The sequence below is a fragment of the Bombyx mandarina genome, chromosome 16 (genome assembly GCF_030267445.1).
Source record: "Bombyx mandarina strain Sakado chromosome 16, ASM3026744v2".
Lineage (NCBI taxonomy): Eukaryota > Metazoa > Arthropoda > Insecta > Lepidoptera > Bombycidae > Bombyx > Bombyx mandarina.
This window is the reverse complement of record NC_143222.1, coordinates 10,089,160-10,115,627: the sequence shown is the minus strand read 5'-3', so window position 1 is coordinate 10,115,627 and position 26,468 is coordinate 10,089,160. Positions and strand designations below refer to the sequence as shown.

Genomic DNA, 26,468 nt, shown 5'->3' with positions numbered 1-26,468 from the left:
AAAATTAAACGAAACAATACGAGAAATAGTTCTATATTACGACAACACGATACACAACAGATTATTAACAAATTAACGAGACACAAAACAAACGACTAACAAATATATGAAAATACAATAATGAGAGAAACGCGCGATCAGTACGAGGCTTTGTGGCGGACTGCCGGCGCAGCAGCCCGGCGTCACCTGCGATAACGCGGCCGCGCGTTGGCTCCTGATTGGCGCGCGCACGCATCACGCAATCAGGAGCCAATCAGGCGCATAAAGCATTTCGTGTGACATGCTAGGCGCATAACGCATTTCGTGTGACATGCTAGTACGATTTTGGTCCCCATAATTTTCATACCCCGGGCCTATATATGTAAATCGATTCTAAAGGAGTAAACTCCAAAAAAAAAATAAATAAAAAAAAAAAGTAGCCTATGTTCATCAGGGACAATGTCGGCTTCTAATGGAAAAAGATTTTTTCAAATCGGTCCAGTAGTTTCGGAGCCTATTCGAAACAAACAAACAAACAAATCTTTCCTCTTTATAATATATTATTATTATTATTATTATTATATTACTATCACCAGACTAGCTTAATAATACCAGATTCTTGAGTCATCATCAGTAACGGCAGGTTTTATGGTAATACAAAAAGTAGCAATAAGTAATTTAGAGTTTTTTCCGTTTGAAATAAAACAAAACTTTTCGGGATTAGTTATTGGTAATAAATAAACAATTTTAAGTCAACGTTTAAATATATAATATAATGTATTAAATGTATACGCCGCGAAATGGGCCGATATCTTCATTATTTCTTGAAATAGTTACGTCTGGTGGGTAATCGGGCTAAGAGTTTTTGCAGCACAAAACGATGACAGTTTCGAGACGTCGTCAATCTTTCCAATGTAGGCAACGAGTGTGCTTCCTTCCATTCAACCCGAGAGATGGCACCTCGACTCTGCCGAAGCACACCACCCGAATTGAGCCGATCTTTGGCGAGTAGTTGCGGCTCACATCCACTAGGTGGCACGCTTTCGCTTCGTTTGTTATTTTCGGATGCGACATACAATATAACATATTATTATGTAGGATTAAAAATAATAATTGACTATTCAGGTTACAAACGCTGGATCCAAAGTTGCAAGTGGAATTATTTTTACTACAAGTAAAAATGAGATTGGCAAAATGGATCATGCAGTTACTTCTATGGAACTAAATAAAAACGACGTATATCAATTACTATGGGAAAAAGGATACTCTTTCAGGTTTTGAAATATCTTAATAACTTAACGCACTGCTTTAACGCTAACTATGTATATAATATCAGAATATGTAATAGAGAAATATGTCTTACCATTGAAATTATAGATATTTTGAGATATTTGGTCGGCCCTAATGTTTTATTGCAGTATTTAAAATGTTCACTGCCTATTTGTATTTTATTTATTTAAACGCCAGACATACACTACCAAACTAATTTAATGGCACTTTTTGTTTTGCCTCACAAATCAGCGAGGTAATTTTTTACGAAATTTTTACGTCTATAGGACTAGGAAAAACTATTATAAAGCCCATTTTTTGTGTTACAATCTTATTTAAACTGCAGTATAACACAGTTTATATTAAATTGATGTCATTGGTAACTAAAACAGGTTTTATAACAAGTATAAAATAATTTGGTAAATTATCTCTCAAAAAATTATGAGTTTTATATTTATTAACCGCCCGATATCATTTTAATTTTTAGCGAAGAATTCCGTTTGATAAAGAGTGCAAATACGACTTTATCTGAAGCCATCGTAGAATGGCGAGACAACTGGGTGACGCTGATCGAGAATATGCTGCAAGTGAATATCTTAAATCAGAACGATAATGGTGTTTCACTACCCGCTAAGATCTCTGACGTTATTCTTAATATTTTTGAACACGAAAAGCAAATATTTTTAAAAGATAGTTCATCCACATTAAAAGTAATTCGGTCTGAAGTATATGATTCGACGGAGTGAGTTGATATTACATATTTTTATCTTTTTATAATCTATATAAACAAGGTTTACTAGGTTAGCTATAAACTTCTCGGGGCTTAATATTCAAAATATAGCTAGTATCCTTGAAGAAACGGCATAAGGTCAATGTTCCAATGGAATTTGTATAATATCTAACCTACAATCCGATATGCTTCCCTACTTCACGGTCGACACAGACAGGATGGTAGTATCGAGCAGTCCGAGCTATCACGCTCGTTATCACTAATTATGAAAAGGAATAAATTTTGGAATTGCATCTTCTAGTTTAAACAGGATTTAGAATAGTATCTTCTCCAAAAGTAAGAACTCTACAAGCAAGCGATATTAAATTCACGTCGAGTAAAATTGAAACTTAACACGTTGAACGCCATATTATGAAAAGCGGAGTATTTTCATTCAAGCTACTTTTAAAATATCTTCAAAACTATACGGTAAAAGGCGCAATTTGTTTTTATCTTGCACGGAATATAAAAATTATCGCATTTTATAAATTTGAATGAAAATTACAAATTGATAAAAATTACTGATACCCTGATTTCGGCTTAGCCCGAATGGTATAGTATGCTGGGCCAACCGATTGGCTGCATGGCCTTCAACGTGTTAATATATTATTAACAGAATGTGCCATGAACAACAAAAACAAAGAATTTCGACATATGGAGAGTTTTGTGAACGTAATAATATTTTCAAGTATTTCAGATGCGGGGGTGTGTTCCTTAAGGGTATACGATTTCGTCAAATTCCTAGAATTTCATATCCCACGACTCTGTTGGTTCCATCTAGCAAAGACGAAACTGAATTGATAAAGGCAAGTTAACTTAGTTCGATTAGATATTTAATGTCACTTTCATATGATAATTCTACAGCTATTAATTGCTTTTGGTTTATTTTAGTTGAAAATACAAACTTCCTCTTGTTCAAATACGATGCTTCTAAGCGCAGAACCTGGGAATATAAATTCCATTCATTGGGCTCAAGTCTTTGAACCATCTGGATCCGGAATTCTTGTGAAGGTAAACTAAATCTTTTAATATTCCGTGCAAGACAATGGAATTGAATTTATCAGGTAAACTGTTAATTGAAAAACAGTATGAACAATTTCGATTGTTACACTATTGTACAACAAGAACAAATCGTTGACGGCTGCATATAAGAGCTTATTCTTTTTATAATTTAGCTTCTCTCTGTATCTGCTTAGATGTTTTTTTTTTATTGCTTAGATGTGTGGACGAGCTCACAGCCCACCTGGTGTTAAGTGGTTACTGGAGCCCATAGACATCTACAACGTAAAAGCGCCACACACCTTGAGATATAGTTCTAAGGTCTCAGTATAGTCACAACGGCTGCCCCACCCTTCAAACCGAAACGCATTACTGCTTCACGGCAGAAATAGGCGGGGCGGTGGTACCTACCCGTGCGGACTCACAAGAGGTCCTACTACCAGTAATTACGCAAATTATAATTTTGCGGGTTTGATTTTTATTGCACGATGTTATTCCTTCACCGTGGACGTCAATCGTGAACATTTGTTGAGTACGTATTTCATTAGAAAAATTGGTACCCGCCAGCGAGATTCGAACACCAGTGCATCGCTCGATACGAATGCACCGGACGTCTTATCCTTTAGGCCACGGCGACTTCTAGATCGAAGAAACCATAATTTTTTTGTGAAATAATAGATTCTAATTTATAGAGTATATTGATTTTAGGTTTACTACGCAAGTCTTACTCCTATAGATGGTAAAAAGGCAACAGGAGCAGTATCTCATCAAGTGAACGAAATCTGCTATGGTATGGATTACAGCGGTGTTACTGAAAGGTACAATAATTGTAACAATAAAAGTTAAAAAAAGTCTATTTCTGACTATGTGGGAACGTTCATGAGTAAAAGTGGGATGGATATAGCGAAATTCTTTATTTCATTTCACAATCACTTCGTACACGTCTTTCTAAAACTTTTCCTATGTTCCTACTCCCTCTAACCTTAAACTGCTATCTCTTTCTGAACCTAATAGAATGTTGCCACTGCAACAGGCTAAAAAAACGTAATAAAAATAACACTCCCCACACGGAAATTCTGGTCATTCGTCTGACCCAGATAAACTACCTTCATTCAAGACCCAAGGCTTCATTAGGTCGCCGACTTTTCTTACAGCGTACCGGTCATGGTGTTTCTTAGCCACTACTTCGTAAGGCCCCAGAAATTTTGGATACAGCTTACTTCCCGTCGGATCATCAGCACTAAGCTTACTTAAAATGCTTATGATTACTTGGCGGGGTGCATGATATCAGTACAGCCAGATACAAATAGTATAGCCAAAGAGATTTTGTTACAAGTTCATACACAATATAATGCGAAAAGACTTTTGCCCCAACCTATTTATATAACTAGTCTAACTATAAATACTGTTACATAAAAACTTTTCTTTTTTCAAATTTTTAATTATTTTGAACTTAGAAAACGTATATTATTTTAAAAACTTCTTTCGATTTTGCGCCATTTCACATATTTTTTCGTGTTCACAAATTACAATATGAAATGGGGTGTTAAAGAAAATAGGATTACAGTGATCGCCTTGGACAAACTGAGTATGGAGCCGTCGGTCATATTCCAGACACTTCAAAAGCTCGGTATCAGCCGTATGTTCGTATATCGTACTATTAACAGATAGTACATCTCGTCTGTCGAAGACCAGAAAAGATCGAGGCGGCCGCGTGCTGTTAGAACTACAAAGGCTTGCTTTGTTAATGCTGTTAAAGCCAGATTTCGTCGAAACCCCATTAAGAAGCAAATAATCTTATCGCGAGAAATGAAGACTCCCGCTAGGACTCTGTCGCGTATTATAAAACAAGACCTAAAGCTCGGTGCTTATCTTTTTTATTTTTTATTGCCTAGATGTGTGAACGAGCTCACAGCCCACCTGGTGTTAAGTGGCTACTGGAACCCATAGACATCTACAACGTAAATGTGCCACACACCTTGAGATATAAGTTCTAAGGTCTCAGTATAGTTACAACGGCTGCCCCACCCTTCAAACCGAAACGCATTACTGCTTCACGGCAGAAATAGGCGGGGCGGCGGTACCTACCCGTGTGGACTCACAAGAGGTCCTACCACCAGTAATTACGCAAATTATAATTTTGCGGGTTTGATTTTTTATTACACGATGTTATTCCTTCACCGTGGAAGTCAATCGTGAACAATTGTTAAGTACGTATTTCATTAGAAAAATTGGTACCCGCCTGCGGGATTCGAACACCGTTGCATCGCTATATACGAATGCACCGGACGTCTTATCCTTTAGGCCACGACGACTTCAAAGTCGACTTATCGTCGACAGGACATGCCCTAAATAAATCTTTACTATTAAAGAGAGTGGATAGATCACAACGCCTTCTGTCGCGATACTTACTGGTGGTAGGACCTCTTGTGAGTCCGCGCGGGTAGTACCATCACCCTGCCTATTTTTGTCGTGAAGCAGTAATGCGTTTCGGTTTGAAGGGTGAGGCAGCCGTTGTAACACTATACTTGAGACCTTAGAACTTATATCTCAAGTTGAATGGCGCATTTACGTTATAGATGTCTATGGGCTCCAGTAACCACTTAACACCAGGTGGGCTGTGAGCTCGTCTACCTATTTAAGCAATAAAAAAAAAACGCAGCGAAAGGCACAGTAATTCCTGTTTACCGATGAAAACATTTTCACGATTGAAGAACACTACAATAAACAAAACAATAAAGTGCACCCTCACAGTTCTAATGAAGCTGCTCAAGTGGTCGGAAGGGTACAACGTGGTCATCATCCTGCCTCAGTGATGGTTCGGTGGGGCATGTCTTATCAAGGAGTCACAAAACTACATTTTTGTGAAAAAGGAGTGAAAACTTCAGCCAAAGTGTATCAAGATACAGTCTCGGATCATGTTGTGAAACCTCTCAGCAATACACTTTTTAAAAGTATACCGTGGACTTTCCAGCAGGACTCTTGACCTGGTCACAAGGTACAAACTACCCAAGACTCGCGGCCGCAGTCTTCAAATAAAAAGATTGGAATACATTTATATAATCAGTTTGTTGACCGTCTATCTCTCAACTATCCACTTGAATCCACTTGGAATCCACTTGAAATGAGTACCTAATAATAATGTTTACTGCGAATGGAATTCATAAAAAAATCAAGCTTCTAAGTCAACGGAATCAAAAGCCATAGCCATATTTTGTTATTCATAAAAACCTATAGGATACTTCCAGTTGTCAAGGATGACCATGGAATTTAACAAGTTGCAAGAAGATCTTATAACACAAGTAAAGAAAAACGTCTCAAAATAATGGGTACCCGTATAGCATATTCTCAATATTACTGCTAAGGGTTTCCTTGTGTACGAAAAATCTTAGCTTGTAGTCGGAAGCCATACAGCACCAGGTTTAGATGAACTTGTCTGGTTTTTTCTTATTTATAATTTTGAAGATTACCGGTGCGAAGTATTGCGAAGCAGTTAAACCATTTATTACACACGGTCCATTTTATCTTAACTTTACATACCATTCAAGTCAAGGTTGTTTTGTTTCCGTTTTCTAATTATATCCAAATTATTTACTCGTTTTTTTTTTTGTAGTGGACATCGTGTGATGGGTATAGTTCATCGAGGTGCTTGTCGAAATTATCTTCGAGCTCACGCCGATCTGTTGTGGCCAGTCCCGGATCACTGGAGTCTCGAAGACGCAGCAACTGTTCCTTTAGCTTATGCGTATGCTTTTTACTGTCTAGTGAGTATTGACATCTGATTGATTATGTTATTTTGCTCTATTCAATTACCGATACATACATGGGACCCTTCTGTTTCTAGTTTTCTTTTTTACTTTTGTGTGGACACACATCGAGGACGCAGTAGTTGTTTACTAATGATAAGTCTGGATTTTACTAATTCACTTTAATACAACGTACAAATGCTCTATGTTATAAATGTTATTGTTATATGTTATATGTTAATGTTGTAATAAATATTAATATTAAATGTTAAGGTCGCGAGGACCGAACCGTTTTAACCGTTTGTATACGACTTATGTTATGTTCAACTGCAACTTTAAGTAAACGTGCAGTGAGGCGTTATTGCTTGGTAAGATGTTCGATCGTATTACACCGAAAATTTTGGTAATTTTCCATCTTCCAGATAATTAAAGCAAAACTTTATTCGGGTATGAAAATTTTAATACACGAAGGAGCTGGAGCACTCGGCCAGGCTGCCATATCCATTGCTCTTGCACACAAATGTCAAGTGTTCACTACAGTTGGTGACGTGAGAATGAAAAGTTTCTTGAAAAAGCTTTATCCAGAATTGAAAGGTAACAAAATCATTGCATTTTTAAATATAATTCTTATAAGGTGCAGTCATTTGGGCCTCTTTATATCCACGTTGGTTCCTGGCGTCTATCAAATCGATGGGATGACGATATTCGTAGAATCACAATTGCATAAGATTGGCAATTGAATCCCAGAATAAGCAGCGAACGCGCAATAAAAATTGTTTTCGGCAATGGGCAAATATAGTCTGAAAATGGAAAGTTTTGGAAACCAACCCAGAAATATATGATTGCAAAATTTTCAGAACAACACATTGGGAATTCTCGAGATGTGACTTTTGGTGACATGGTACTATCAGCAACAAATGGGAAAGGTTGCGATGTTGTAATATGCAATGTCGAACCCTGGCTCAAACATGTAAGGAAACAGAATATTTTTTTTGTACTTAGCTAAACTTGGCATTGAACACTTTGAGATAAAATAACGTCCTTAATTTCAGGTTTCACTTCAATGTTCTGGTGCTCTAGGCATTGTTATTGACACGGCACAAATACAAAATCAGCACAAGTTCGAATTCCGTATGAAAAATTTAATGAAAAGTAGATCCTATGTGATTGTTGATTTTGCATCCATTTTCGATTCTGCGAATAGGGAAGAATTGAAAGTTAGTGAAAATTTTCTTGATATATCTTAATTGACCTATAAGTGACTTTAGCCCTGATAATATAAAGTGACTACAGTTGTTGACCTAGAGACACGATCTTAAATCACGATCGCATTAGAATATCTCTTACTGCGATGCATGTCTCTGGCAATTTCAATGAAATTTTGGGGCTGTCAACTTCCAGTCCGTTGATTTGGTCCGTATGCACAGAAATTACAGATTCTCATGAGTGAGGGCATATGTGAGGGCTACGTGCGACCACTAGGGCGAGTGACTTATGCTGCAGATGAAGCTCCACGAGCTCTACGCCTGTTATCGAAGAGTTGGCATCGAGGACATGTGCTTTTAAGACTTACAGATCGAGCGCTTCCAGCTAGCCTTAGGTAAAGTCTAAATTTTGGAATTTCTAGGTTCTTTTACAATACAGAAAGAACCACATAACATGATAATTATTTAAAACCATGAGCTAACAAGATCTTTAATGAGGGCGGCACTGAAAATTTCGGGAATTAACGAAGTGACACAACATTACTATTTAAAAATGTATTTATTGCTTTTCGAAGTATTCTCCGCAAAATTTGACACATTTTTCCATACGATGGAACCAATCATTGAAGCAACCATTCCATTCGGAAGTTGGGGTCTCTATGTTTTCTTGCTCTAAAAACTCTTTTGTTCTGTGCGCGGTGTGAGAACTCACATTGTCATGATAGAGGATGATGCGGCGGTTGCAGTTCTCTTTACGGAGTTCAGAAACGACCTGTGGCAAACAAATGCTAGCATACCATTCTGCATTAACCGTTCTTTGTCCCTCAAGAGGAATAGTCGTAACATGGCCGGTTTTGTAGACAAACGTGGTCACCATTTTTTTTGCAACACTCCGTGAACGAACAATTCAAATCAAATCAAATCAAAAAAAATTTATTCAACATAAATGAAAGTACATACTTGTTGAACCTCAAAAGAACTACCGCCAATTCACAGGAACTAGCCTCCGTCCTGAGAAGAATTGGCAAGAAACTCAGCGGGCATGTCTTTTTTTTTTACATATAAAATTATTATTTATTTATTTTTTAATATTAGATTTTTTTTAAATATGAATTTTTTACACTGAGTATTATAACGTAACAATTACTACAATATTGAAATGCCTGGAGCGAGCAACTCATTCCCACTTTGTGCAATCTTCTAGATAATCATTGACTTTATAGTAAGCTTTATTGCACAGATGTTCTTTAACAGTTTTCTTAAACCTATGTATATGTAGGTTCTGAACATCTTGTGGGATTTTGTTGTACAGGCGCACAGACAAACACCCGAATGAATTTCGTATCTTATGTAACCTACTCATCGGCACAACAAGCTTGTGTTTGTTCCTAGTATTTCTATTATGTATGTCCGACTGTTTAGGAAACTCCTCAATATGTTTACGAACATACATCAAATTTTCAAAAATGTACTGGGATGGCATAGTGAGAACTTTAATTTCTTTAAATTTCTCCCTCAGGGATTCCCTTGAGTGCATGTTATAAATAGCACGTATAGCTCTTTTCTGCAGAATAAATATCGTTTCTACATCGGCCGCATTGCCACATAGCAAAATGCCATAGGACATGACACTGTGGAAGTAACTAAAGTAAACTAAACGAGCCGTGTCCGCGCTTGTTAACATTCTAATTTTTTTTACTGCGTATGCTGCAGAGCTAAGCTTACTCGCCAATTTATGAATATGAGGTCCCCACTGCAGTTTGGAGTCCACTGTTATACCAAGAAATACGGTTGACTCAACAAGCTCCAATGATTCCTCAGAAACAATTACATCACTATCCACTTGTCTCACATTTAAAGATGGTTTAATACATTTTAAAGTAAATTTAATACATTTAGTTTTCTTACTATTCAATAATAGGTTATTGATACGGAACCAATGAACCACACACGAAATCGCATCATTCACTTCGTCATAGACTTGTAATTGTCGTTTAATTTTAAATAATAAAGATGTATCATCTGCGAATAATACGACCTCGTGTCGGGACTCAATAAAACTAGGTAAATCGTTTATATATATTAGAAATAAAAAAGGACCCAAAATGGAACCCTGAGGTACACCCATTTTCAACAAGGTGCCTGAAGATCTATTATTACCTTTCACATCTACTGTTTGTATCCGTCCTGATAAATAGGAAGTAATAAGTTCCAATGCACCATCCCTAATACCATAGTGATGTAGTTCCTCACTTATGTTTCATGTTCAACACAGTCAAATGCTTTGGATAAGTCACAGAAAATTCCAAGACAATCATGCGATTCCTCCCAAGATTTAAAAATATTTTTGACTAGATAAGCACCTGCATCAGTTGTAGAGCGACCCCTGGTAAACCCGAATTGTTTATTATGAAGCAGGTTATTTGAATTAAAATGTTCTAAAAGTTGTGTCAAAATAATTTTTTCAAAAATTTTACTTAACGTAGGGAGTACTGAAATAGGTCTATAGTTAGAGGGGTCATCAGTACTACCAGATTTAAAAAGAGGAATCACTTTACTATGTTTCATTAAGTCAGGAAATACACCACACGTAATACAATCATTAAAAATACTAACAAGATGAGGAGCAATAATGTCTATTACAGACTTCAAAATCTTTACTGATATTCCCCACAAGTCAGCTGTATTTTTTACATTAAGGCTATTAAAACTTTTTATTATACTGCTTGAATTAATTTCCTTAAATTTATAAATTTCATTACATTTGTTGACATGTTTATGCAATAATATTTCAGCTGCTGTGGGGGATGAATTTAGAGAAGTGGTAGTTGAAACTGGAATGTCAGAGAAAAACTTTTCAAAAGCATTAGCCACATCTTCATGACTAGTTACCAGTTTATCATCTATTTTTAATGAGAATTCTTGGTGGCTATTTCTGACTTTTCCACTTTCTCTACCAATGATGTTCCAAGTCATCTTTATCTTGTCAGGGGCATTTTTTATTAAATCACTTAAATGTAAAGATTTTGCCGCTAAACAAACTTTTAGCGTCTTTAACGTCTTTTGATGGGTATAATCTAGTTGTTGTATTAATTGATTTGTAATTGCAAGAGTGTGACTCCTTTGTCTTACTAATTAATTTAAATTGGAAGCAGATTCCAAAGTCTTATAACATGTCATATTTTTTTCCTGCTCAATAGAAGCAGGTATTTTTTTAGCTAAATTTATAGCTAGGAAATTGTATATAAAATAGTGTAGCGATGTTGCTACTTGTCTAAAATTTTTATTAGTTAATTTAAATATTTCATTTTTTAATGTCCTTAAATATATAAATTTTATTATATTATTTATGTCTATTAATTTAAATGCATATTTTTTGGATGTCAAGATGCAGTTATTATTGTCAAAAGCATTATAAATTGCATTATTAATATTAAATCTAATTTTATTTTCTGTCGGCAAGTCCTGCAAGTAAAGAAAGGTGAACATAATTTTTTTAATATTTAACATATTAACTTGTTCAACATAATAATTTTTGTTGGCTTTAACGCATTTTCGAACACCCAAACTCGTGACTGATTTTTTGTTTCGGGTTCGTACGCGTATATCCAGGATTCGTCACCTGATACAATGTTGTATACAGCATTTGAGGATCCTGCGTGGAATCTTTCGAGAGTTCTGACGCACCAAGTAACGCGAGCCGCTTTTTGCTCTTCACAGAGCGAATGCGGTATCCATCGGGAAAACAACTTTTTTACACCTAATTGTTCATGCAAGATTATTTGTATTTGACTCATGCCAATGTCTAAAGTTGCCTGAATTTCGCGGTATGTCACATGTCGATCTTCCTCAATCAGCTTACGCACAGCATCAACGTTTTCTTGGGTGACTGCAGTTTTTGGACGACCTTGACGGGGATCATCACTGAGCTTGACACGTCCACGTTGAAACTCAGCAAATCAGCGATAAATTGTGGTTTTGGATGAGGCTTCATCACCAAATGCAGAAATCATCCGGTCAACACACTGTTTTTGTGTTAAACCACTTCGAAAGTCATAATAAATCATCGCTCTTGAATTTTCTCGAGTCAATTCCATTTTCTCAACGACTAAACAAGTTTGACAAAATCTCGTGACATGACCGAGAATATTTTTTAAAATAAATAAATGGTATTCGATTTTTAAAACCAAGGAGTTTTCAATTAAAAAGATTTTAATATGACAGGAACAGTGGAAATATTCCATTCCCGATACTTTTAGTGCAGCCTAGTAATAAGTCACCTTATTAAAATATGTCACCAATTGAAGTTATATCTAGTATAATATTACAATTACAGGATTAACTGTACTTCTGAATGCAGCCATTTAATCATCTTCAGCGACGAATATTTTGGTATTCAGTTGGCAAAAAGGCTTATCAATAGAGGTGCCAGAATGTTACATATCTGTTGTTCGAAGCCTTCGTGGTATCTTCAACATCAAAAAGAGTTAGTAAAAAATATAACGTTCATGCATGGATTCTGGTATTTAATTACAGCAGAATGTTATCTGCCAACGCTGTATTGAATAATGTCATCTGGTTCCCCACTCGCACAGACAAGATGCGCTTACTTCTTTTTCTCAATACTTTCTTTTTTCATTGTAAATTAATTTTAGCATAATCATAATCAGAATGATCATCATCATCTTATTATCTACTTCGGATCATCATCATCTTACATACTATAAGTATGTTTGATTACTTATCAGAATACGACCGTGGTCAGTACTACTACTTATTCCCAATAATGCTATGTTGATCACTATAATATAGTGGTAAAGCGTGTTACATAGTGGCATATGTAGGTACTACTGCACCTGACAATTCGACAAGACTTTTTTATTAGAAAGGTCGTATTCACATATTGGTATGTGCGGGCTCCAAACCAGGAAAGTCTGGCAATAGTACTAGGTACAATACCGACTAAATTATTGAATGTCCGCAATCACTGGATTAATATTATTCTATTTATACGCAACACTTCAAGCTTTATATATATTGATAGAATTAATTAGATCAGTAGTGTTTTATTTCAGAAATCTCAAATCTCTTGGAGTGAATGTTATCGTATCTTCAAATAACTTAAATGATTTGGATGACGTTGCAACCGTGCTAAAGAAAACTATAGCCATGGGACCGGTAGAAGGCGTATATGTGACGAGCTTCAAAGATATGGACAATAAATACATATCAAATAGCTTGGAATATCTTGATGTTATGTCACGAAAATTTTGCCCATCCCTCAAGTGAGAATTATTATAGTATTCATAATTTACTAAAATTAGACTAAACTTAAATATTATGTTTGGCTATTTATTATTCGGATCTCTAGGTATAGGTACAGGGTGTCCCACTACTATAAAAAAATTTATACACGTAAAAAAATTACATGTCGTATCGTACTTATTTATATATATATCGTATTTATTTATTTTTATTTATTTATACTTTATGCACAAAACAAAACTTGTACACAGGCGGACTTAATGCCATGGGCATTAACTTCCAGTCGACGATAGGGTGGTGCAGAGATAATGCATGGTAGGTGCATTAACAAAAGAATAACAAACAACAACAACAAAACAAAAAAAGAACAAAATCATCAAGAACAAAAAAACTTAGTAGACAGAATTCATGTAAAATGTAAATTAATTTTAGCATAATCATAATATTCATACAAAAACGAATTTATTAATTGTTTCTGTTCGATAATAGATTCACAACAAAAGTACCGCTAAGCCTTTTATTTACTTTAACGCGTCATAACGAGATGGACAATAACGAATTCGATCAACTCATTTCAAACAAGGAATACAAGAAAAATGCAACCATATTACTAGCAGAATAAGGCCCAAAACAAATTTCAAACTTATTACGGCGAATATTACTAAATGTGAACTGTATCGTAAAGCAAAAAAGAAGCTGTTTAATATGTCGACACAGTCGGAGCGGACTAATGGCGCCGGCACATACAGGGACATAGCTTATTTGGAGGAGAAAAAAGTATTCAGTATACACACTCAATTCGTGTCATCAGTAAGTAATACATTTACTTCCTGTCAGTACTGACTGGTACTAGGGCGTCTTGTAAGCCCGCACGGGTAGGTACCACCACCATGCCTATTTCCGCCGTGAAGCAGTAATGCGTTACGGCTTGAAGTGTAGGGTAACCGTTGAACTCTAAAAACTGAGACACAGAACTCATGTCTCAAAATGGGGATGCGATATTTATGTTCTTTATGTATATGTACTCCAGTGTCTATGTTTAAAGTAAATATATTTAAAAACAACTTTTTTTTTTTCCTACCTAAGCTGATAGCCTTGAGAGGCTATATCAGCGTCGCCTTAACTAGTAGGTGAGCTCACGGGGCTCAAGCCTGATGACGTTGCTAACACGAACCCTAGCAAGAGCCGTGCTTTGCAGAATCTACCACCGGATCGGAAACACGGCGAATCCGGCGAGAAACTCAGTGGGCTGTGTCTGAGGGTTAATTTACTCGTCGAGCCCTTCGTCGCAAGCGACGGGTTCGACGAGAACGATGACCGGTGCTTGAGGTACCTAAAAGCACCGTTAGTGGATCGGGAGGATCCGAAATGACGTGTTTGGGGCGACGTCGACTGCTTTCCACTCTATCCGCAGGATCGGGAATGTAGTTACCGACGGCCACGATAAGAGGATTCTCGTGTCGTGCCGCTTTATCGAAGTTGCGCATCGATGCCGACTGAAGATATTTATTGATGGACTCTAAGTCCAGGTCGTCATGGAGGTCGACGTTTCTGACGAACCACGGAGCTCCAACGGCTATCCTGCAAAAACGAGATTGAATAACTTGGAATGATTTTAAGTTAGTGCGGGCCGCATGAGCAAACACTACGCTTGCATAGGTCATGACGGGGCATATGCAAGTTTTGTAGAGTGTCACCTTATTTTTAAGGGACAATTTACTTCGCCTGCATATCATCGGGTAGAGACGTCCTAGTATGAAGGCGGCACGGTCGCGTACCGTTTTTATGTGGGGGCGGAATGTCATCCTTCTGTCGAGGGTGACGATAAGTATTTGACCTTCGGGGCCCACGGTATACGTTGGTCTTACATGATGATTGGGCAAATGGCGGAGGCGGAGGTGTTGACGCGCCTAGTCGGGAGTGGGATGCTCAAAGTTGTGCTCGGAGGGCGACCCCTTTTAAAGAGCACCGCTGTGCTTTTCGTGGGGTTGATGTCGATGCGCCACTTCCGAAACCACTGTCCCATGGTGGTAGCTGCGGTCTGGAGTCGCCGATGTAACAACGACTTCTTCCTACACGAGTAGTAGATAGCCGTGTCATCGGCGAAGAGCGCCAGATGGGTCTCCGGAGACCGGGGTATATCATTGATATACAAACTGAACAGTAACGGGGAGAGGGCGGAGTCTTGCGGCACTCCGGCTGTGACGTGACGGGGGCGAGAGCGCGTTCCCTCGACTCGATATCGGAACGAACGGTTCGACAAATAGTCTCGTATGATGAGCACGAGTCTGTCTGGCACTCCCATGTTATACAGTTTGTATATCAAACCGTTGTGCTAGACTTTGTCGAACGCCTTCGCTAGATCGAAGAAGAGGGCTCCTATCGGGATGGGTTTCCGCCTATTCAGCCCTAATAAGATGTGCTCCGTGAGGCGGTGCACTTGATGGACGCACGAGTGTTTGGCGCGGAACCCAAACTGCTCGTCGATCAATATTTTATAGGACGCGACGAAGTCCCAGAGGCGTTTACGAAGGAGTCGTTCGTATAGCTTGCCTATCGCCGGGAGGAGAATGATGGGGCGGTAACTCGCGGTTTCGTTCTTCGGTTTGCCCGGCTTGTGTATGCCGATAACGTCAGCTTCTTTCCACGCCGCGGGAAAGATGCAGTTCGTCATAGCAGCGTTTAAGATGGTGGCCAACATTGTTATCAGTTGGACTGGTAACATTTTTAACGCGCGATTGCGGATGTCGTCGGAGCTTTTTTTTATGTTTGAAAAATTACTGGTGGCCCGAAGGCCTTTCCAGTTTCACCAGGACAGGTGGCCGAGCAAAGGCTCAGCCAGGAGGGGTGGGATTTGCTAACAACTGCCCGAGCCCCTCCGAAGGAGACCTAACAACTCAAGAGCAATTGCTTCGCGAATGAATCTACTACCGGATCGGAATCGCGACCCGCTAAGAATATCCAGCGAGAAACTCAGCGGGCTGATGCATGGGTTAGGTTGCACGTCGACCTCTTTGTCGAGTTCGACGAGTACGGTTACCGGGGTCCCTAAGCCTGCTCCTAGTATTAGAGCTGAAGGCGTCTAATGCAAAGGTTATTGGATCTGATGGATCCGTAAGGACGTGTCTAGGGCGTCGACGGTGACTGGCTCCTGCATGATCAGGATTCGGGGAGTAGTCAGCGGCGGCAACGATAAGGCGATTATCATGACGCATAGCCTTATCGAAGTATCATTCCGACGCTGACTTCATGTATTTCCAAATTGATTCGAGGCCCAGGTCATCGTGTAGGTCAACATTCCTCACGAACCACGGAGCCCCGACAGCTAATCTGCAAAAGCAGGATAGTAGGGTTTGGAGGGCGTCTATGTGTGTGTGGGCCGCGTGAGCGAACACCACACTCGCGAAGTCATGACGGGCCTTATGCAAGTTTTGTAAAGTGTCACCTTGTTCCGAAGGGACATTTTACTCCGCTTACAGATCATGGGGTAGAGTCTACCGAGAATAAACGCGGCACGGTCACGGACTGATTTTATATGCGGGCGGAATGTCATCGATGCATCCAGGGTAACGCCCAGGTACTTGACCTTCCTGGCCCAGGGTATGGGTTGTCTAAAGAGAGTAATCGGGGGTGTGAGATTCCTCCTCCTAATCCGGGAGGAAATCCGTGTGGAGCTTCTCCTCTGAAATAGCACCGCAGTACTTTTCGCTGGGTTGATGTCTATGCGCCATTTTCGGAACCACTGTCCTAGGGCTAGGGCTGCGCTCTGAAGCTTCTTCGCGATTAGGGACTTGTTTCTACTGGAATAGTAAACAGTCGTGTTGTCGGCGAATAAGGCTAACTGGGTCGGCGGCGACCGGGGAATGTCGTTGACGAATAAGCTAAATAGGAGGGGTGAGAGGACAGAGCCTTGCGGGACTCCAGCTGTGAGAGGTCGCGGGGAGGAGCGGGTTCCCTCGACTCGATATCGAAAAGAGCGGTTCGACAAGAAGTCCCGTATGATGAGTACGAGACTATCCGGCACGCCCATGTTGAATAGTTTGAAGATCAAACCGTTGTGCCAGACTTTGTCGAACGGTTTTGCGACGTCGAAGAAGAGAGCTCCCGTGTATAACGGTTTTGGTCGATTAAGCCCCGTAAGAATGTGCTCCGTGAGGCGGTGCACCTGTTGAACGCATGAGTGATTTGTACGGAATCCGAATTGTTCATCGATGAGAATGCCCTTGAATGAGACGAAGTCTTTGAGGCGTTTGTAGAGCAGACGCTCATACAGTTTGCCTAGAGACATGAGGAGGCTAATCGGGCGGTAGCTCGTCGGATGATTTTTGGTTTACCGGGTTTATGTATGCCGATAACGTCCGCTCCTTTCCACACCGCGGGAAAGATACAGTTCGCCATAGCGGCATTGAAAATAGATGCCAACATCACGATGAGTTGGACGGGTAGAAGTTTAATAACACGGTTAGATATACCGTCGGAACCGGGAGCCTTGCGAGGACGTAGGTCTTTGATCAAGTCTTTAACTTCCATCGGGGTGACGGGTCGTAACGCATCTGAGGGTGGCAAGGAGGCTCTGCGTTCTACCTCACTGTCTACTAATTCTACATGAACAGGGTCCACGGATTGAGTGCTGGGCGTGCACTGGGCTTGCAATGTATCGGCCAGCAGCTCTGCTTTTTCATCATCATCGAACGCCGCGATTCGGCCTGAGGGGCCTACGAGGGGGGGCATATTTACTACCGTATCCGATTTGAGAGTACGAGCTAAGCAGTAGTAAGACCTTTGGGAGGGCGCGAGTCCTTTTAAGAAATCAAACCATCTGGCATCTCGGACTTCGGCGATGCGAGACTTAACGTCGCGTTGTAGGGCACGCATTCGAATACGATTTTCTGCGGTAGGATATCTATCGTACGCACGGATCGAGGCGTTCTTAGTTCTAAGGAGTTCCCTAATATCGTCGGGCAATTTGAAGCGGTGAAGGAAGTCCTCCGCTAGAACTTGCTTCGATGACCTATCTAATGTCGAGGTGATGTGTGAGGCTTCAGCGATATCCTGAAGAGACGGGGTTGAGCCCGGGCTAAACGGGAGCGATGGTGGATCAGATTCAACCAGGCGGATGCCCAGCGTGTGCCAATCCACTACAGTCCTCGTGACGGGAACGGAATCGGGATCGCGACCGAGCTTCATAACGACGGGACGGTGGTCTGAATCTAACTCTGAAACTACTTCGATCGAGTGTAAGCGCAGAGCTACGTTTTCCAATAACGCTATGTCGAGTATATCCGGGCGATGCGCGATATTTAGCGGGTAGTGAGTCGGGGTTAGCGGAGCGACGATATCGAAGGCGAGATCATCGACTAACGCGTCAAGCCGCCTGCCATTCGGGGTTGTGGTGTGTGAGTTCCACCTGATGTGTTTACAATTTAGGTCGCCCGCCAGAATGACAGAGCTTCTCATGCCGAGCAGCGCCTCGATATCACTGCTTAGAACGATCTTATCCGGTGGAAGATAAACGGACGCGATAACGATCGGCGCGTGTCCCGTCAGTGAGATTCGGCATACTGATGCTTCGATGTTAGAAAGCGCGGGGAGGTCGAGTGGGATGCAGTGCAGGGCTCGTCTATAGTAAATGACGGTACCACCACTACGAGCAGTGAGCCTGTCGTTCCTAACCATGTTATAGTTCGCGATTTTAGGGTCGCGGCGCGCGGGCTTAAGCAGGGTCTCCTGCACCAAAAAGATGTCAATTTGATGGTCACGCAAAAAATCACAAACCTGATCACGTTGATTTGCGAGACCGTAAGCGTTAAAAAATCCTATAGTTACGGATAGGGGCTTTATTCTACTTGTGTACGCCATTGATTACCGGCGGAGTGAGGGGAGGACGTACGTATTTAACGACGCGTATACGTCAGCGTATTCTTGCACAACGGCGATGAAGTTTTGTGCAGTGGAGGCGGCGCGAATGGTGTCGCCTAAAGCGTTAACGCGCTCAAAGTTGATCGACTGAAAGAAGTCGATCGCTAAAGCGAGATTGTCGGACGCGGTCGGAGGGCAAATCGCGGGAGAGGGACGTATCGCGGGGGCGGGACGAATTGCGGGGGAGGGAGCTGCAGCCGTGTTCGTGTACGGCAACGGTTTAGCCCAGGCCGAGCCGCTGGGCACCGGCGCCGTCACGAAGGCAGGCTTAGCCTTCGGCACAGAGGGTGCCGTGGCTTTGATGTCAGGGCCGGCAGCTCGGAGGCGGTTTTGGCGCACGACGCGACGATTTATTTTACGGGCTCGGGGGCATCCACGGTAATTTGCGGGGTGACCCTGCGTTCGGCACAGGACGCAGCTAGGTGGTTCCGTCACGGTTTTTTGATCGCGAGTGCAAAGCGTCGTGGCATGATCGTCCAAACACTTGACGCATCGAGAGCGCGCGTGACAATTACGGGAAGAGTGCCCGTACAACTGACAATTGTGGCACTGGCTCGGAGTGCCTTTATGAGGGGTTTCCACGGTGATTCCGGAAAGCCTACAGACCGTTCGGACGTTAAGATTGGCTTACCCTCAGGGGTAGACTGGAGGGCGACGAGAACCATATTGTATGGCTCCCTCCCGCGTCCTGTGTGCATGCGGTGCACGGAGTTTACGGGTAAGCCTTGTTCGAGTAGGTCGGCGTTTACGAGCTCAGCATCTAACTCCTTGGGGATGCCGCGTATGACTGCACGGAGCTCACGCTCCTCCTGAAGCGTATACGTATGATAACTTATACGCTCCTTTCGGAGGTAGCTTGAGAGGGCCCTATGGTCGTCGGGTGTTGCTACTTTTATCTGTATCCCGTTCGCGAGGTTACGGGCACTGACAAAATTTATGTTCTTGGCCTTAAGGGCCAGGGAGAAACGGTTCCAAGCAGCTTTCTCTTGAAGAATCAACGGATGAGGGGCCTGATTTCTCGTTTGTGCCACCGGGCGCGGCGACGGCGTGGCACGGGGACAGGGAGCGACGGGGATCGGAGGGCGGGGGCGCGACGCGTTTGCGGCTTTGCTTATTTTAACGGCCGCGGGTGCTCGGGACTCCGCGGCGCGCTTCTTACTCTTTTGCACGAGGGTGAATCCATCTGTCAATGAGGCGGGGACGAGGTCAACCTCCATGTCCGAGTCAGAGTCGGAGGACGAGGAGGAAGGCGCGGGAGCGGCGGATGCGACGGAGGCCGCAGACGATCGCTGAGGTGGAACTGAAGCTGCCGCGGTCGACGCGGGAGTTTTTCGCGGGGACACGGGTGTGCTGGGCGCGACGGAGGTTGCGGTGTACGGCGCGGGAGTTTTGCGTGCGCTTGCAGGGGACGCGAAAACGGTAGGCGCGGTGGGAACGGCAGGCGCGGCGGCCACGGCAGAACAGCTCACGGCGCGTTCAGCTTTGTAAGCTAAAAATTCTGATTCGAGGGCCGGGTATTTCTCACTTAAGAATTCCGCGAGCAGAGTGTTGGTTGGAGAGAACTGCATTTCTTCGGACTGCCCAGGGGGGGCTACCCCGGGACTTAAACACGCGCTCGTTTTGCGGCGAGGCCCCTGCGTCGGTAACACTAAATTGGCCGAAGCGATTCTAAGAATTTTAGAAATTTTAAGAGTGAATAGCACCACTGCACTGTTCCCGGGAGGCAATGCCTTGCAATTAGGCGCAGGTAGAAATTCTCAGAAACACTTGGGCCCCAGATGTGCCACGAACAATGATCTATTATCACCGGTAGTCACTTTCGACAAAACACTTGGACGCCAGATGTGCTACGAACCGAGGTCGGGCGATCGAACGAACAATGAGCACGTCCACGCGCGTCGGGTGCTTAAATCGGAATGAATGGCCGTCGGAGCCTGGAGCTTTCCGTGGTTGCAGGTTAGCGATCGCGTCCTTAACCTCGGAAGTGGTTATGGGGGGTTAAAATAAAAACAACAAAATTTGTGTGTGCGCAAGTCACACGCCGTAGAATTGAAACTTATATAAAATAAGAATAATCGCAAGGGTCTACCTCTCTGCAGTACAGTGGAGCAGCCTCACCCTGGGGAACCGCCTGCATTATTACGATATCCCTACGCCAGATAAGTATGATTTAGCAAGAGAAATACGAGGACGTCTATCAACTGTGTAACATCTCGTCACCGCAATTCAGGATTTTTTTAATTTACGTGCAGCGACATCTGTTGATAACAAACTAAACAGAAATAAAAGTATCTTAGGGCGCTTCGAGAGCCACGACATCGTGTACGGACGTCAAAAACACACTGGACTAGTCGGGGACGCGAGACCGCCTGGAGCGCTTCGTGACTTGTCGGCGCCGCTTCGAGCCGCTTCGGCAAGCCATCGCGGCACACTTATTTTTTCGTTTCGTTTCATTTCGTTTCATCGAGTTTGAAATCACAACGATTTTAAAGAAGTTTCACTTCAAAAACAAAAACATAAATTCGCATTGACCAGTCTTATTTTTTACTATGGATCATATTACGGAACCTTGCCAAAAACATAATTCAAGTGTTGGCAAAAGAATAGTTTTTGTGAGAAATAGATGAATGAAAGATGAATACACAGTGTTCTTAATTCCGGAACATAGGACCTTTTATTCTGTTGAGTTGATTTTTCTAATAAAACACTATTCTGTTTGATTGCCATTTGTGGGATACCCTGTATTGGTAACTAGCGATAAGGCTTGACTTTCTAGTACACTTTTAAGACGTACTTACTTTTTGCATCCTCGAATAGTTCTAGACTCTGACGCATGTAACATAATAACCAGAAAATTACGAAACATGGACATCTTCCTCTTTATTTATTAGAAATAGCAAAACTATTTTTATATGTTTTTCGAGGTCTGATATACAACGAGGATTGCGACTTTGTATTAAAATTCGCGCACAGGAGACAACGTAAAGATCGATAACTGCCATCACTTATTTATCTTCAAGTCAAAATGTTGAAGGAGCTATCACTTTAAAAAAAAAAAAAAAAAGACTTTATAAAGACTTTCGAATCGTGTGGCAAAATTAATATATCGATCAGCCTTCTTTCACTCGAAGGTACCGGCTTTAAACCGCAAAGATGACTCACAGATATAATAAAATTTTAATGTTTTATTTTTAGATATTTTGCAGTGATCACAAATAGTGAAAACTTCGGGAAAAAAATGTCGATTTTCAGAGCGAAGGATAATTTACTTATTTCACGCATTGAAGTTCAGAAGTCAGATTTTTGTGTGAGTTTAACTTTTAAAAATCACAATTTAAAATCTCAACACGTAACACTATGTCTTTTGATTTGTATTTTGATGCTACATAAAATTTAAAGCGAAAATCTATTTTGTTCGCAATGCGCGATTTGCCCATCAGTTTTCATTTTACATGACGGAGAAAGCAATACAACGATTAAATTATATAAATATTCCAAAATCCAATGTTATCCAAAAAAGGGAATGAAAGTCGTCGTGGTTTAAGAGTTAAGACGCCCTATACATTCGTATCGAGTGGTACGAGTGTGCCGGTATTCGAATCCCGCGAACAGGTACCAATCTATTTTATTGAAATACGTACTTAACAAATGATGTTCACAAATGACTTCCACGATAAAGAAATATTTTAAAAAAGTCTTATGAGCCACCGCGGGTACCACCACCCTAACTATTTTTGCCGTGAAGCCCTAATAGGTTTCGTTTTCAACACGTTCTTACGGATCAATCAGATCCAATAACTCTTGCATTAGACACCTTCAGCTCTAACACTAGGACCGGGCTTAGGGACCCCGGTATCCGTAATCGTCAAACTCAAAACTCAACAAATAAAAAAAATACCAAAACAAAGGAGAAAGGCTCACATATACGAAGTTAACGATACGACTAAGTTATTCATTAAAATAATCCATCAGGGGGATACAAATACTGAAGTACTGTTAGACAGAAGAGCTTGGGATCTATCGCTATTAGACGCAGTCGAGGCTGGACTTTGCTCCAAGCTTCCATTGTTGGTCGCACAAATAAACACTGAGACGTCGCCGCTGTATCAACAACTTGCTGATGTCGCTGGTAAATCTTTACTTTCAATATAAGTATTTGTATGAAATACAAGATTGTACTTTGTAACAATAATTCTTGCACTAAACAATTAATGATGATGATTTGAATTCATTTTTAGATCTTCCATTATTAAAAGAGGCTGGCGACATGACCACTCTACAAGATTTGGTTGCTGGAAGAGACAATATAAAAGTAATTAAGGAATTTTTACGTCTGAAATATCATGTTTGTATTTCGGAACACAACGTTTTGAAGTTAAATAAACAAAAGTAAGTTTATCATATCCAATAATTGATTTATCCACTTTAATGAGGAGAAGAAAGATTTTTCGTTACTAACACTTTCCTGGGTTTCAGACTTCGTGAGATAGATTTTCTTGAAAACAACTTTGAGCACAAACAAGGTTTGGCTGTCTACTTCTCTCACATAGCTCAAGATGAGCTCAGCTCCGATACTCCTATATATTTATTGCCTACTCTTGGTAATGCAAATGCGGTGAGTAGAGTATTGGAAAACTCTCGAAAAATTCTCGAATTGACGAGTTATTATATTTAGCCTTTGACCTCTAATGCTTTCCGACGAACTAAAGTGGGCTCTACATTATTTAAAAAAGGTCAAAAAGTAAGCTTTTAGTAAAAGGAATTGTCCTTGAAGTACTTACTAGTAGGTTCTTACTAGGATACAAAACAATATTATACTTGTTAACATTAATTAAGAGAAAATTTTAAATGTAACATGTAATAACTAAACTAAGTAACTAAGTAACGAACTTGAAAAAAAGTAACATATATTAACTAAAAATAACGTTAACACAAAATCTGTGCAGGAAAAACAGGTCGATGCACTGAAGTCTGAGTACTTGTGCGTTGTTCCTGGGATTGAAGGTCATCATGTAAGATTTCGTGGTCTCTGTGAGAGACTCAAACTGCCCGCGCTGGTGCTGCAGCCAAGTTTGGATGTGTTGCACGAAACCATAGAACAGGCTGCTCAAAGCTACTCTAAGGTACCTAGAATTTTTAAGTTAACTGTAACCAGTAACTGTTAGAATTTGAATTCGAAAAAGGGTTAGTGTCTTGTTTCTGCCGTTTGTTTTACATCACAGAATTGTTTCTAGAATAAAAAAAAAGAATGTCACTTAGAACCAATTTCATTATCTTTTTCATTATTCAAGAGCATATTCATCATCATTATCATCTTCATCATCATCATCATATTCAAGATCTCTTTTCATTATTTTCTTGAAATGTGCAGACATTTCTTCGTCGCAGCGGAACTCATTATAGAATTCGATGGTATGTGGCAAAAATCATCAATAAAAATGTATTGTTTAGTAGCGCAGTGGTTCGAAGAAGAACTGATGAAGTCTGGTTCGGTTTAGGTACCATAGTCAAAATAACTCTTATTGAGGTCAACAGTATATGAAGTAGCGGGTATTTTGGAGCCGAGGCTCCCTAGACGGGAGTAGATCTCCACGCGAATCCAGCCTTGTACTTTGTGATGCACAAATCGTTGTCCTGATGTGTGCTTTAGTCTGTTAAGGTCTGCCGACATTTGTTTAATACTAAACACCGCTCCATACTGGACCAGATTTGCAGAAGAACGAGCACAATGGAGAGAGCTGGAGGAGGCTTATGCCGCGAGGCACGCCGAACTGCGAGATATTATAAGACATATTAAATGTATAAATCCAAAAATGTTAAATTACATCATGCATGAATTTCAGAATAAAGGGCTTTATTTTTATATTATTAAAACCGCTCCAACCATTGAATCCTAAATATCTTAGAAGGTTTCTAAAGGATATTCCTTGAATTCGAACACTCAAGGGTATCAAATTTAAGGGCAATCTTATTTTCTATGAAAAAAATGGGGGATACAAAAAGGCAAAACTTGCAAAACAACCATCACTACAGTTATTTTAGGCTATGTCAACTAAATGATCCAGCTATAAAAACTGACCAACAAAAAATAATACTCGTGAAACATGATCCATCAAATGCTGCTTATTTTCAGATACTCATGGAAAAAATTGGTGTCGGTAACAATTTCTACTTGCTTGGGTGTGATATTGGAATTTTGATTGCGATGGAACTAGCTGCAATACTTGAGAGAAATGGTAAATTATTCCAAAACAATTTTACAACAGCAAAAAACTAAACAATTCAGAAGTATTCTATATCATAGTAAATCCTATAAATGCATATTAATTTCGAGAATCATTTCCATTCTAGAGTCATTTCCATTTCCAAATAAACAACGGAGCTTAAGGATTTCAAAATGAAATTTCGCTCTAGCTAAATAGTTTTCCCTATATGCAAGCTACCGTTTAAAAAAGCGAATGTAATGCGTGTAACTATACTTAAACATTTGGTATTTTTATAATAATTGCAGGTTTTTTGGGCACCATATTTTGTCTCGGAACTACACCAGAAGACGTCAAGCCAGTAATTGAACAACAACTAGGGGCGTTCTCAACAGAAGACCAACTGCAGCTTGGAATTTTAAAACATATTTTTACGCTACTAACTGGTGAAGTACCATCAGATTTAGATGAAACTCTGGACCCTCACTCTTCATGGAATGAAAAAATTGACACTTGTATCAAAATGATGGCCGGTCGTATAACACAAACAAAGCAATATGTGAAAGCGTTAATAAATTTCGTCTATGGAAGAATTCTTAGCATCAAACAGTATGAATCTTCAGCTTTGCCAACACTGAAGTCTAGAGTCGTGATACTCCGCTCCCCAGGATATTCGTCAACTTCATCTGCATCATCATACATAATTGAAGATATATCAGCACCACTTTGTGATGCTGCAAAAGATGTGCGATGTGCAGCCGTCATCAATGACAATTTGTCAACTGAAATATTGAAAGAATTCAAAACGAAGAACCTATGTGATATCTTTGTGATAAATTTTGACGACAAGTACGTAAAGACGTACTAATATTAAATAAATATAATTTTTGTTTTGCCACATAATCATCATCTTTAATTTCTATTTTATTTATTTTCTTCCTGAAGCTTTGCTTATAGACAGATTAATACCAGAACTTAAGGGGCTGGAAATACCAAATCCGGGAACGGGATGATTTCTGTTTTATTTACTACATTGATTAGTGCCAGAAAACCAATTTTTGATGTAATTTTTATTACATGATTTTAATCCTACATCCCAGTTGTGATTTCCATA

General features: G+C 40.4%; 1 protein-coding gene across 1 annotated transcript in view; it reads left to right on the top strand.

The window, feature by feature from the left end:
- Positions 1–26,245, top strand: part of LOC114247718 (fatty acid synthase-like) — a 46,283-nt gene extending 20,038 nt beyond the window's left edge. The window contains exons 19-37 of the mRNA XM_089733480.1: positions 1,105–1,253; positions 1,736–1,990; positions 2,715–2,823; positions 2,909–3,028; positions 3,725–3,834; positions 6,630–6,780; positions 7,185–7,356; positions 7,620–7,732; positions 7,815–7,979; positions 8,190–8,362; positions 12,304–12,453; positions 13,043–13,252; positions 22,347–22,458; positions 23,124–23,280; positions 23,390–23,540; positions 23,628–23,766; positions 24,098–24,274; positions 25,285–25,387; positions 25,663–26,245. Coding sequence (XP_089589606.1) covers positions 1,105–1,253; positions 1,736–1,990; positions 2,715–2,823; positions 2,909–3,028; positions 3,725–3,834; positions 6,630–6,780; positions 7,185–7,356; positions 7,620–7,732; positions 7,815–7,979; positions 8,190–8,362; positions 12,304–12,453; positions 13,043–13,252; positions 22,347–22,458; positions 23,124–23,280; positions 23,390–23,540; positions 23,628–23,766; positions 24,098–24,274; positions 25,285–25,387; positions 25,663–26,222 — 3,276 coding nt within the window. The 3' untranslated portion in view covers positions 26,223–26,245. The remainder of the gene's footprint in view (positions 1–1,104; positions 1,254–1,735; positions 1,991–2,714; positions 2,824–2,908; positions 3,029–3,724; positions 3,835–6,629; positions 6,781–7,184; positions 7,357–7,619; positions 7,733–7,814; positions 7,980–8,189; positions 8,363–12,303; positions 12,454–13,042; positions 13,253–22,346; positions 22,459–23,123; positions 23,281–23,389; positions 23,541–23,627; positions 23,767–24,097; positions 24,275–25,284; positions 25,388–25,662) is intronic.
- The last annotated feature ends 223 nt before the right edge of the window (positions 26,246–26,468 follow it).